The 14,059-nt window shown below is 39.7% G+C and overlaps 1 protein-coding gene across 3 annotated transcripts in view; it reads right to left on the bottom strand.

Moving 5' to 3' along the window:
- The window catches only part of PLXNA1 (plexin A1), a 385,871-nt gene that overhangs the window by 128,100 nt on the left and 243,712 nt on the right, over window positions 1-14,059 (bottom strand). For all 3 annotated transcript variants that reach the window (XM_032209248.1, XM_032209249.1, XM_032209250.1), the window contains exon 9: window positions 9,965-10,079. In XM_032209248.1, coding sequence (XP_032065139.1) covers window positions 9,965-10,079 — 115 coding nt within the window. The remainder of the gene's footprint in view (window positions 1-9,964; window positions 10,080-14,059) is intronic.

Raw genomic sequence — 14,059 nt, 5'->3', positions numbered from 1 at the left:
ACTACACAATGAATAAAAACACCCTACAAAAACAGGACAATCCTTCTTCTATGTAGCTTTTCTTGAACACTCCAATGGCCTGGAGTGTGCTGTAATTCAAAAGCAAAGAGACCTAGTTGGTAAGGTAAAGGTTTCCCTTGCACATATGTGCTAGTCGTTCCCGACTCTAGGTGGCAGTGCTCTTCTTCATTTCAAAGCTGAAGAGGCAGCGCTGTCCGAAAACGTCTCCGTGTCATGAGGTCGGCATGACTAAATGCCAAAGGCGCAGGGAACGCTGTTACCTTCCCACCAAAGGTGGTTTCAATTTTTCTACTTGCATTTTTACATGCTTTCGAACTGCTAGGTTGGCAGAAGCTGGGACAAATAACAGGAGCTCACTGTGTTACGCAGTGCTAGGGAATCGAACTGCCAAACTGCTGAGTTTTCTGATCAACGAGATCAGTGTCTTAGCCACTGAGTCACCAGGTCCCTAGTTGGTATTATACATGAATAATTATTGTATAACTTTTTACTTGCACACAGCACCTTGTCCCCAAAATGCTACACAGATTGTGCTTCCTGACTTGGTATTCCTAACAGGAATTCAAGAAACAATGAATCAGAAACAAAGAAAGGTTAAAAATCTATGGGTTAAAAGTCAGAGCAATAGGAATTTTTCACTGAGTTGTGGTTTTTTTTTTTTTTTTTTTGGCTAAAATGTACAAGGTGCAGATTCCTTGCAATACAACCTGGCTCAGAGCTTGCCTAAAAGAGTTTTAAGGAATTGTTCAATACTTATGAAAGGGTAGCAATCCAAAGAGACTGATAAGTCTTAATTCATCCACTGATTCCAACTATAAGAAATTCCAGAATGAAAGTGATGATATCCTCTGCCCATTCAATGCTACTTTTACCACTTGAGTTGGGAAGCCATAAGAGATCGCAGCGCATGAGTAAACGCTAGTGACTGCTTGTTCCATCTTGAGCAATGACCTGATTAGATCCCAAATCCAATAGTATTTTGTCTGGCTTGATTTTCTCCAGAAGTAGAAATTCCTGAAGCTTTACTCAAAACAAGAAGTGCTTTTGTTGGCTGAGTGTGGAATCGCCAATATTTGAACAGATTGCTGTAGTTTGTAGCAATAGCTTCATCTTCCTTAGTCAGCAAATAATATTTAGCTCGCACCTTAAGAAGCTTCTGTGGCTGATTCCTGCTTAGTAAACATATTAGAGGCATATAAATCAGGGTATTGTATTTTTCTGCCATTAATTAAGCATGAGCAGACATAGGACGGTGTAAGGACTATCATAGTAGGCCATATACTGATCACTCCTTCAGCACTACAAAGGAAGTACCATTTGTTTATTATTACATCCAAAATCCATGAAAATACATTTGTCCCCATTCAGATTTTTTAAATTTTGTATATCTTTGCTACTGAACGTTAACAGAGTTTCATGTGGATTCTACTACTGGCAAAAGTATTCGACTCCTAAGATTATCAGTTGATTTGAAGGAGAAATTAGAGACAGATGTTTCAATTAATGGGATTCTAATCAGATGTGAGTGTCATGTCTTATTTAAAGAACAGAATTCTGTATATTCAGTATCAGAGTCTGATCTTTACAACATGAGTAAATAAAAATAGAAGTTTTTGGCTTAAATGAAAAAGCTACATCAAGGCGCAAAACAATATCCAGCAATCTGCGGGATCTCTTTTCTTTACTACATGTTGGTGATTTCATAAGAAAAGTGTTCAGTAAATATGAGGTTCATGGAAGTGTAAGTGTTGTGGCCCGCCTGCGGCCACCAGCAGGTAAGCCACAGCTGGCAGCAGATTTGGACAGTGAGGAGGTTGGGGAGGAACATGGGCCATTCCTGGAGTCTGGGGAAGACTCTTGATGAGGGCTCTATATGGGAGGCAGAGAGGCGGGAGGCAGAGCCTCATGCCAGTTATCAGTTGCCTTCAGAGTCAGACATCAGTGAGGCAAACGAACAGCTGGAACCTGTTCCTAGTGTGCACATGTGCTGAGTTGCCAGACAAAGGGAACAGCTAAAGAACAGGGGTCGACTTGGGAGTAAGGTTGGACGATGAATGGCCCCTCCCAGAGGAAATAAAAGAGGAGTGAAAGGGGAGTGGAGTTTGCAGGAGACAATTAATTCGCTTAATTGGTTTTTGACTCTCCGAGGCAGGTTTTGCAGATATCGGCCTGTCAGCTCTCCAAGCCAGATAAGGTCTGTGACTTTACATCCTCCCTTGAAAGACTTTGCTGTATGTGAATGAGCAGAATTCACAGCAAATTAATAAAAGGGTTTTGTGTCGGGACGCTTCAGGCTCTTGGGAAGCCTAGGTTAGAATAATAGCAAGGTGGAAGACAGTGCTTGCCAAGAAGATTAGTGCAGCTCATGAAGTCCTTGGTGCCCTCTTGAGCTTGGCTGTTTGCTTGCAGATATTTCATTAACCAACTAGGTAACTTGATCAGTGCCACTGAGTGTGGGTTTTCTCCCTGTTTAGACATAGTAAGCAGAGTGGGAGGTGTTGTGGTTTTCTCCTTGGCAGTTCCTGGCAGTATTGTTTTCTGCTTAACTGTTTATCTGATGTTAATCCTTGCTTATCTGGGTGTTGGCTACAAACAAGGATGTGTTCTGATCTTTTTCTTTCCTTCTTAGTTTTTTATTATCTCTTTTGAATGGTGGGTACATGTGGCTTATCTCTATATGTCTATTGATGGTTCATTTGTCTGAACCCCAAGGAGTTCCTCGGCAGTTTTGGATTTAGCTTCGTCTAGAATACAGAGTTTACCAGTCGAAACTATATTTGAGTTTGACCATGTGTCGTGAAATTAAGGAGTTTTCATCTTGTTTTCTGGGTGCTATCTGTCTAGCTGTCTGTCCTACATAGTGGCGATATCACTTAGCTGTAAGACTGATACAGAGACAATAGTGACAAAAGAGAGAAAGAGAGGGCTTATAGAAATCTGAGCATTTTTCATTTATTCATTTAGAGAATGCATTTGCTTAAGACCACAGGGACCACAATTTGTGCCTGCTTTTTGTTTTGTGTGAACCACATCGTTTTAACGATTGCATAAAACATAGCTCAGAGCAAAGAGTAAATTTAGTCAGTGTGCTCTCTCTCTCCTACCAGTTTATACCTCAGAAAGCATCTGCTTTTACAGAGGCTGGTGGAGAGAGGGGGGGGCAGTTGTAGCTTCTCCTCAATTTCTATATATAAGACAATGGTCCTTTCATCTTGATCATCCATATTCTTCTGGGAGAACAGGCTCACCAACTCCAGCAGCAGCCTTTGCCTTTAGCAATTGTTGACAGAATTTGACACATAATAAATAAAATAAATCCCTCTCTCCCTTTCACATAACCAGCCCTTGCAAAAGCAATCACATTGCTGGTGGCTGGGTGCTGGATGAATGACTGCCAATCTGTTGTGGTTCCTCCTTGGAGGCTGGTGCTCCCAGAAATGATAAAGGGTGAGACTGGGAGAAGGGGAAGGGGGGGCGGGGTGGAGAGAATTAATTGCTTATTGCCAGAAGCTTGAGTTCTTTAATGTGGCGCCGACACTCATCAGTCCAGAATGGCTGCCAGGCAGAAGTCATAGTGGGAAATGATACAAGGAGAGAGAGAGAAGAGAGAGAAGTGAAAAATATTGCTGAGGGCATCTCCACTATGCCAGCCCTCACAACCAAAGATTAGAACAAGATTCATCTAGTACAACACAGGAGCTGTCAAACTGCCTATCCCACTGCAGATTGCAGCACACAACGTGGAAGGTAATCCGTGAAATGAAATAAACCACAATGGGCAAATGGTAGGAGCTGAATCCAAGTCAAAGTTGGGTCCAAAGAACCATTATCACTCACTCAAAGTCATAGGATAGTAAATGAGGGCAGGGAAAAAGAAATTTGCCATTAGCATGCCAAGCAAACGCAGAATGGAAAATAGAGTTGCATTAAGCTTAAAATTGGATTGCATGGGAAGAGAAGAAATAGAAGTAAGTTTCAAACAGTTGCAGAGCTGTTAAGAGTTTAATTTATAACCTGATCATGCTATGTCTGGAGACACTAGTTTTTATTGTCCAGTTCTAAAGGAGATAAAAGGTGCTTTCAAGGTTTGAACAGACAGTTGCACCATCTTTAACAGTGATGGCTAACCTTTTTGCCATCAAGTGCCAAACGTGGGGGGAGCACAGGGGAGATTGTACACAGGCGTGCCCACACCCATAATGCTATGCGTGCAACCCCGTGCATGCACACATGACCCCGGCCCTCCATCCACTTTTAGCACGCAATGGATCCAGAGGCTTTCTAAGAGCCTGGAGAAGGCAAAAATGGCCTTCCCCTCCACTGGGGGCCCTCTGGAGGCATCAGGAGGCTTCCCTTAAGCCACCGGAGAGCGAAAGCGGCTCTACTTTGGGAAGTCTGTTCCCAAACTTCTGGGTTGCCCGTAGGGTCATTTTTTGCCCTCCGGAGAAAAACACCCCAATGCGCAAACCAGAAGTCTGTTCCCTGAAGCTTCTGGAGGGCGAAAAACGGCCAGACTGAAGTCAGTTGGCCAGCATACACATGTGCACTGGAGCTGACAGGGCAATGTCTCACCTGCCCTAACAAATGGCTCTGTGTGCCACCTGAATAGTATGTGAAAGAGAATTTTTAATCTGCAATATTTAAAAAAAGCCCTTAGACTATATTTACTCATAAGTCACAGAGGTGGACACCACCCACAAAAGGCCAGGGGCTCCAATTGACATTAATTTTCTAGCCTACGTTTTCCAAAAGACAACCTGCACCCTTACAGACCAGAACGATACTCTGGCAAAAGTTTTTATATTAATAGAGCTAGAATACTACTGATCCATGATTCTCAGAAATAGCAATAGCACTTAGATGTATATACCACTTCACAGTGCTTTACAGCCCTCTGTAAGCAGTTTACGGAGTCAGCATATTGCCCCCACAATCTGGCTCCTCATTTTACCCACCTCAGAAGGAGGGAAGTCTGAGACAACTTGAGCCTGGTGAGTTTCGAACTGCCAAATTGCAGGCAGCCGGCAGTCAGAAGTAACCTGAAATACTGCATTCTAACCAATGTGCCACCATCATAATTGTTTTATATCCTGTTGATAGGACTGAATATAAAAACGCCTTTTAACACATCACTCCACTGTTTATAGATTATACGTAATATAGTTTATAATATATTGTTTATACTTTGAGGACACATCAGAGAATTTTATGGTCAAATAAACCTGACTGCAAAATGAAACAATTTTTACAAGTTCAAATCACAAGTTTCAGCATTTCAGTATCTTCCAAATATTGCTTACACTATACATAGCTATTAATCTGCACACAAATAGCTACAGGGATGTGTTCTTCATTTGCTCCAGGTTCTTATGGTGAATTTCTTCATAAACAAATAGGCAAATAACTATCTGAAAATGGCACACGCTGTCCAGCTCATAAAGCAAGGTGACAAACTGAAAGACATAAAACTACAATAATGGCCCCAAACAGTTCAATTCATCTTGTTTCTATGAGATACCACATACCCGTCTACGAGACTACCAGTGAGGGCAGCCTCAGAGACCTTTCCATCAGCGCTGGAGATTACTGACATTAAGTCTTTGGCGATTCATAATTGAACTTTCTAGTTTTTTGTTGCACGTTATAAATGGGTAAAACTGTTTGCAGGTTATCTACATTCTAACCTTAAAATCTAGACTAGACCTGCACATCATATAACCCAAAGCCACATGCAACCCGCAAGTAGCCTTGTGCAGCATTTTTGAACACTTAACAAATACCGTTGCTAAAAGTTTCCGACATCAGGAAGGTTGCATCATCACCACTACTTTTTCTTAACCACTTCCCCTGTGGAAGACATGGTGCTGAGTGCCCTTGATGCCTCCAATTCCTGGCGATATTGTTGTTGCTGCACAGTCAGTCACTCAACATACACATCAGTGCACCAGCTATTCCTAGGTGGCCCATAATTATTTTGGGCTCGGCCAAAGCCGAAGTGGCGCAGTGGTTAGAGTGCAGTACTGCAGGCTACTTCAGCTGACTACTAGCTGCAGTTCGGAAATTTAAATCTGACCAGCTCAAGTTTGACTCAGCCTTCCATCCTTCGAAGGTGGGTAAAATGAGGACCCAGATTGTTGGGAGCAATATGCTAACTCTATAAAACCGCTTAGAGAGGGCTGTAAAGCACTGTGAAGTGGTATATAAGTCTAAGTGCTATTGCTATTTTATCAGTTGGCCTTTTCTTTTTTATTAGTTTTTTTTTTATTTTCATAGCATATAATCACATGTATACTATTACATAGCCAACATCATATTGTATTATTAAATGTTTACATCGATTCATCTTACCGTCAACTCCCAAAAACAATTATTGGCTCTTCTGCTCTCCATACACCATATTTGTACCTTATCCATCACTTTCTTCTCCCTTTCTCCTCTTCCTCCCTACCTCCTTTCTTCCCTCTGTCATCCTTCCCTACTTTCCCTTCCTCTCTCCTTCTCCTCTCTCCCCTTTCCACTCCTCCTTTCTCTCCTCCTCTCCCCACCCCCTTTCCCTCTCTCATATCCCTCTCTTCTTCCCTCTCTCTCCTCTATTTCCCACTCTTCATCTCATTTACCTGGTGTATTTCAGCTTCTGAGCAAGCTCCATTTTATGTTGACGGTTTTTATAAATCCTTTTCAATATACATATTTAATTTTAACATGTATTCTCCAGTGTGGCCTTTTCTATGGTATGAATTTTACCTGCTTTCTCTAAATGAAATAATGCTGAACATTACTGAACTGTCACCAGGCAGAACATTTCAAGTCTTGACATTACAGACAATCACTTAAATATGAGCCAACGGTGTGCTGCAGTTGCCAAAAAAGCAAACACAGTCCTAGGCTGCATTAACACACAGAGATTACATGAAGTGCTAGTGTAATGTTATAATGCCTTGGTAAGGCCACATTTGGAATATTGCAATCCAGTTTTGCTTGCCACAATATAATAAAGATGTTGGGAGTCTAGAAAGAGTGCAGAGAAAGCACGAAGGTGATTATGGGACTGGAAGCTAAAACGTATGAAGAGCGGTTGCAGGAACTGGGTATGTCTAGTTTAATGAAAAGAAGGATCAGAGAAAGGGGAGTCAACCTATTTGCCAAAGCACCTGAAGGCAGGACAAGAAGCAATGGATGGAAATTAATGAAGGGGAGAACCAACCTAGACCTAAGGATAATTTTCCTGACATACGGTAAGAACATGAGAACATAAACAAGTGGAACAGCTTGCCTTTGGAAGTTGTGAGTGGGTGGTCCAAAACTGAAGGGTTTAAGAGACTGGACAACCATTTGTCTGAAATGTTATAGACTTTGAGCAGGGGGTTGGACTAAAAGACCTCCAAGGTCCCTTCCAACTCTGTTGTGTTACATACTTCTATATTTTAAATTTACCATTTTAAAGAACGGTAAATATACCATATCCATAGAATTGAATTGATTTTGACTTTTCAGGTTGGTGTTTCACCAGGAATATTTGTCAGCAGCTGTTTGAGTTTCTGCAGGCTCCACCTTGCTTTACCAATCAGTATAATTATAATATTTTTCAGAGTATAAGACAAACCTTTTTTCCCTCAAAAAAAGAGGGTGAAAACTAGTTGCTATGGAGTAGCAAGAATTAACACTTTGCAATACATATAAAAGTCACTTGCTTTATAATAAAGAAGAAACCCTGGATGATACAGAGCCACACAGATAGTTCTGTTATCCAAGTTTATTATCCAATGTATCATTACATTTCAGCATTTTTGTCCCCTTGCAGATCAAAAGCCAGACTCTACTCATCCCTTAGGGGAATAAGCCAAATGATAAAAGTTCAAAATTATTCAAATTATGGTTTGAAGATAGAATTTGCTTTAAGCTGACTCATTTCTGCAGGGTATGTGCCCTGTCACTTACAATTATTGATTCTCCTTGACAGTTCAAATACTTTAAACACTCAGGTTAGTAACTAAGGTGGAATAGATAGAAAAAATAAGGGCATTTAAAAAAAACCAGATGTTTTACTTAAGCTATATGTTATAATTTTCCTTAAGACTTTAGAGGTAAACATACATAAGGTTTTCCTGAAAGCCAGTTTATAAGTAATTTTTTTGGGGAAAAACTGTCCACCATTATCAACTTATTTTGGTTGGAAGAGTCCTCTCAGATAATGGAGCAAGAAAAAGAGCTTATAAAATGCCTGAAGGCTAAAATGACAGTCTGATAAAGATGAGAGAGGAAAAAGGAAGAAAGGGTCCTAGTGAACATAACCGTGACCTCTCTGAAATAGACTTGCTGGCTTGTGGGCTTCTTAATGGTTTGCACAGAGAGTCTAAGAGGAAACTACAAAGGGATAAAAAAGTTAAATCCTCTGGTTCTTGAAAGGCTCCAATTCTTTGTTAAACAGAGCATTCCGCCATAAACAAGACAACAGGGTTTATCTAGCAAGTGTCATGTCTGCTTAAATCTCTGGATCAACTTTTGGGAAACTTTGGAATGTCCTTCCCCATAATGCTTAAGATAAAGGTAAAGGTTCCCCTCACACATATGTGCTAGTCATTCCTGACTCTAGGGGTGCTGCTCAACTCCGTTTCAAAGTCAAAGAGCCAGCGTTTTCCAAAGATGTCTCTGTGGTCATGTGGCTGGCATGAATAAACGCCAAAGGCACACAGAACGCTGTTACCTTCCCACCAAAGGTGGTTCCTATTTTTCTACTTGCATTTTTATGTGCTTTCGAACTGCTAGGTTGGCAGAAGCTGGGACAAGTAATAGGAGCTCACTCCATTATGCGCTGCTAGGGATTCGAACTGCCGAACTGCGACCCGCCGACCTTTCTGATCGACAAGCTGAGAGTCTTAGCTACTGAGCCACCGCGTCCCCCATAACACTTACTTCATACTAAATGCCATGGAAACAATACTATTTTTTACATATAAAATGTATAGAGAACATGTCTGCAAACATTTATGAAGAATTACAAAAAACAAACAAAATTGTTCTTTTTCTATACTATTTTATGTTTTAATTTTACATTTTATTTTAAAAGATTTGTACCTCACAAATCACAATAAAACTATAAAAACCATTTTAAAAAATCGTAAAAACCCAGTGCCTCAATCAATTTTCCAGAGTGCCCCAACAATCCTTCAGAGGCTTTAGCACTCTACCTCAGTATCTGAGTAAATGGCAAGGCTTTAATGGCCTTCAGGAACACTAAAAGAATGGGTCTTCTGGATTGCTGAGGGGAATGTTCTATAAATGAGGGACAGCCACAGATAAAGCCTACTTCCAAGGTTGCAGTAGATGATAATGTTTCAGAGAAGGATCTCGAACATGCACTTCCTACTCAATCTAGTAGGATGGACAGATATACCAAAGAAAGGCAGTCCTGCAAATAGCTTGATCCTGGTCCCGATCCTATGCTATGTAGAGCTTTAAAGATAATGACCAGAACCTTGAATGCACCAGAAATGAAATCAGAAGGTCTATGCAGCTTGCATAACAGGAGTGTAACAAGGGAAAACTTAGAGGTGCCCAATACCATGCATACCTCTAGGTTTAATCACATTCCACCCATTTTGTGCAATCCAATAGATGTACTTTCACATCTTTGTCTAAAGCTCTACTGCATAGCAACACACTACGGTCCCTCTTAACTTTTCCTTCCATGGCCTGACTTTTAAATTCTCCTTTCTCATTCTTTCAAGTCTCCTCAGTCTTTTCTTATTCTGATGCCTAAGTAGATATGGATTGCCCAATATTGAATCAAATGATTACTATTGTTCTGAGCCCAGGATTTGATCCTTCTTTAAATGAAATGGGGCTTTGGGCTGTATTATCTAAGAAATGGAAAAAAAGAGACAGGAGAAGAAAACAGATGAACTGTAACACTGAGCAATTAAAGGCAGACTTGGCTACATACCTCAGACATGTTCACACGGCCTTCAAGGAAGGAACAGTCTGCTGCATTTTGAGTACAAATGTGACGATATTTACACCAGTGGCAAGGGAAGGATCCATTCACACAGGACAGGCAGCTGTAAAAAACACACAAAAAAAGAAGCATTAATATTTTCAGAGACATCTTAATTACACAAGAGCTTGTCTTTTTTCATTATTACAAGCAGTGTGTCATAAACAAAAGTGGCTCATGACCAAGATCCTGAAAGTGTTGACAATATATACAATAAGCGAAGAAATGAACATCAGGCCGAGAAATGAAAAACCTGTATTATACAATGGAACCTGTGGGGAAGATTTTATAGGCTAGGACAGTGGATTAACATCTGGATAGGGCCCTACTGACATCACTTTGTTGCTAAAAGCCTCGGTGGTGTTTTTTTTGGCAAAATGTTTGCCATATAATACAAATCATAAAATAGCAATGGGAGAAATACATCACCCCTTAGGATCAGAATGGGATACAGAATGAAATGTCAATGAAAAATGTCCCTTACACAGCCCTGCAAGTCTTTTTCCACAATTTTATGTCCTTAGTTCCATGTTGAGACAACCGAGTTCACTACTGAATCAAAGATGAGGACACTATAAAGAAGCTAAGACACCACCTTCAGTGACTGCAAACACAGAACTTTACAAATGTCACAGTTTAATATTCACATTCCTTAGTCCTTGTGTCAACCGCCTTCTCCTTTCTCCACACTGGGGCCTCATAATGCTTTCCGTGTGATTAAATCTGTGCCCCAATGACCTCGGCTTCTAACTTGGCAGCATTACAATTCTTTCTTTCCCTCGACATGGCACTATGGGTTGAGTCACAGACTTTGTGAGCTTTATTTTGCGACGTATGAAACGTAATTTAAATAAACAGATAGCCAAACAACAGAGTTCCACTGAATGGAGAAAAACCTTGAAAAATGTAATACTGAATCATTCGGGGAGGGGGGGGGGATGTTTACAGTTACGCAAAATCTGAGTCAGATTAACATTTGAGGAGTGTTATTTTTTTAATCCTATTATAACAACATACTACAATGTCCTCTATTATCTACCCAGATTGCTTCTATACCCTTCGAAAGGATGGAAGGACTCTGTCAACTCTGAGGCCCATCAAGATCAAATCATAGGCCACTGTGGGCAGAGTTTTGCCTACAATCCTGAATTTTAATCACAGTGCCACCAGGGCTCAAAAGAGTTAGTGGGTTTTTGATAGATTAAGAATTCTTTAACTTCATTTTCCCCAATGATCAAGCCTGTAATCTCAATTTTATTTATAAGTTTTCGATCTTCATTCCCATTTGCCTATCTGCTTTGTTCACATTGGAGAGAAAGATTCAAGAGCTCCTTGAAAGTCTTCACTTGTGGCATGTGTGGGGAGGGGGAAGGAAGGGAAACAAACAGATGAAGTAAACAGAACTCTAGTTTTTGTTTTAAAATCAGTAGCAGCTTTCTTTCTCATACTGACAATAGCTAGGGCTGCTACTAATCCAGAAACATCAGATAAATAGACATCCTAGATATCATATTCCCCAGCCTCTGGTACACCAGGGCCCAATTATACCTGCAAAAACAGAATGCTACTGTCTGGGATTGCTGTAAATGTGCTATGTTTTCAATTGTCATTTTATTCAGGCAAATGTTTTTGATCTCAGCATTCAGAGAAATGAAGATTTGTATGAGGCCTGAGGAGAAACAAAATCAATTCCCATATTTATATAGCTTTGGTGAGCAATATGAATAAAGTTTTCTTAAGAAAAATAATCAGAAGGGTTGCCCTGACTGTAACTGGGCAGTTCAAATCACAGTTAATCGTCAATCCACCATGTTCAATCCACTTTCTCGAGTACCAAAGGCAGAACAATTTGTAGAACATTGGTGTCATTACTAAAGATACAAAAAAATAACTATTTTCTGGAAATTTATTTATGTTTATTTGTGTTTTCATTCCCAAACCAAAAAACAGATTTAACAAACATGTTTGTTTATTTCTTCTATTTATATATCACATTTATATGAAATGAATGTGTGATTGTGTATTTTTAATACCTAAAATGGTACAATCATAATTGGTAGGCAAAAGAGTGAATACTTTCATTATCTGGGAAGAAACCATTAAATATTTCACATAAAGAATGTATGAAGTTTATCCTTGCATATCAGAGTCAAAAGTTTTTATGTACCATGGGATGACAAAAACATTCAGCACTATGGGAACACCATTGGGTTTCAATGGGTACAATAAAAAATTCTCAATCTCATGTACTTGCTTTGAACTGGCTGGGCAATATATCCTTTTCCAATTATTAATACCTGTTGCATCAGCAAATAAATCCCCATGAGGGGAAAACCTAAAAATTTCCCAGCCCTTCGTGTCAAAAGAAATATAGTAATAGAATTAGTTAGATGAGGTAGCACATAGACCTGACATCCAATCTCATTAGTGAAACATCAGCTGAGATGCCCACAAAAATCAACAGCTCTGAGAATCATTCTATTTATCTGGGTGGGGGGAGGAGACACAGATATGATTTTATTCCCACCTTCCATATTGTATAGTATTAATGCTGCTTGTCACAAGCAAAAATATGTGCCAGGTACAAAGTACATGAATGGTGATCAATGATTGAAAGATTGGTTAACAGTTGTAAATGTGTGCCTCTTGTGATGCTCACAAATGGTGTGTATGGGACACTGCAGTGGCTGAAAATGCAAGGATTAGTTGCAAAGTTGTTTTTGCTGTAACTTCAAATGATTGCTGTGCAAGGTAGTGAGTAAGCCTACCATTTTATTACATGTCTTCCATCTTGATGTTTGTGTTCCCCCCTTCCCAGTTTTATGTGAGCCGCCCTGAGTCCCCTCAGGGAAAAGGGCGGCCTACAAATTCTAATAAAACTCAAACTCAAGCAATGGCTACCTGCTTATAATATAATACACAATGTATTATATTTCTAGACTTCTGCTAACTTCACAATGGGTGAGTTTAATGCAGTAATATTTGTGTTTGAGAGTATAGTTATGTGAAAATGAAAGTGAATAACTCCAGTGCCAACATTAATTCTTTAAGCAAGGATGAAATAGTTCTATGTGAGAAAATGTAATCTCTATTGGGATTTATTAGTGGGTAGTCCTATACACCAATGTCTATTAACATCTTCCCTTCTTTTTTAGAAATTTTTTCTCTGCGACTTCTAAGGAAAAAGAAATACTTTACTTCTCAACTGATCACCCTGCCAATATCCACTTAGATTCCTTATTTTATCGAAGTATAAGAGCCAGGGAGACTCTTCATACTGAGATCTGAATAGGCTTCATTCAAAATCAAGCATTATAGCATGTTTGGGAGTTTATCCCCTATATCCATATGTCATCACTATCTGTTTATGTTTCAGCAGCAGGTTGCTTGACAGCCTGACACCATCTGTTCCATCTCTCCTTTTTCCTGGGGTGAACATTGTTTACTGTCAATATTCAGGGACTAAACATTTTTTAATGTTTAGAAAAAGTAACTGCATTTCCACAACTTATATATTTGGTCAAACCGGCTCACATCAGTCGTAATAGGCTCAAGTCCAATCTTCCTTTCAAACTTAACTATTGTTTAAGAGGTAATACTCAAATCCTTTCATCTACTCCAGGTAATCTCTTCACAAGCGGCATTTCCGGCAAGTAAAGCCATAAATTGATTAATCTGATCTAGAATGAATGGAAAGATTCCTGGGGGGGGGGGGGGGGGGGCTAGACCGAAGTACTATTTCCATCTCTGCTACAAAGCGATACTTGAAATGTGTTAATTAAATTTCTGTTTGGGTTTGTGAGTTGGCTAGACAGGATTTCACATTTTTGTAAAAAAAAAAAAAATACCCATTAAATCTGAGATAATGAGAATGGCAATACCATCCTTCAAAAGTTATGATTTCTATTTTTAGACAATTAGGAGCACTTTTGTTTCTTTCACTGCTGCCGTTTTTAAGTTGGTTTCAAAGCATCTGCGTGCGGAATTTTTCAAATTAATTATGATTGATTCTCATACTTGCCTGAGGTCAGATTCATATGATGT

Source organism: Thamnophis elegans, chromosome 2 (genome assembly GCF_009769535.1).
Source record: "Thamnophis elegans isolate rThaEle1 chromosome 2, rThaEle1.pri, whole genome shotgun sequence".
Lineage (NCBI taxonomy): Eukaryota > Metazoa > Chordata > Lepidosauria > Squamata > Colubridae > Thamnophis > Thamnophis elegans.
The sequence above is the reverse complement of the archived record's forward strand: the minus strand, read 5'-3'. Positions and strand labels throughout refer to the sequence as shown.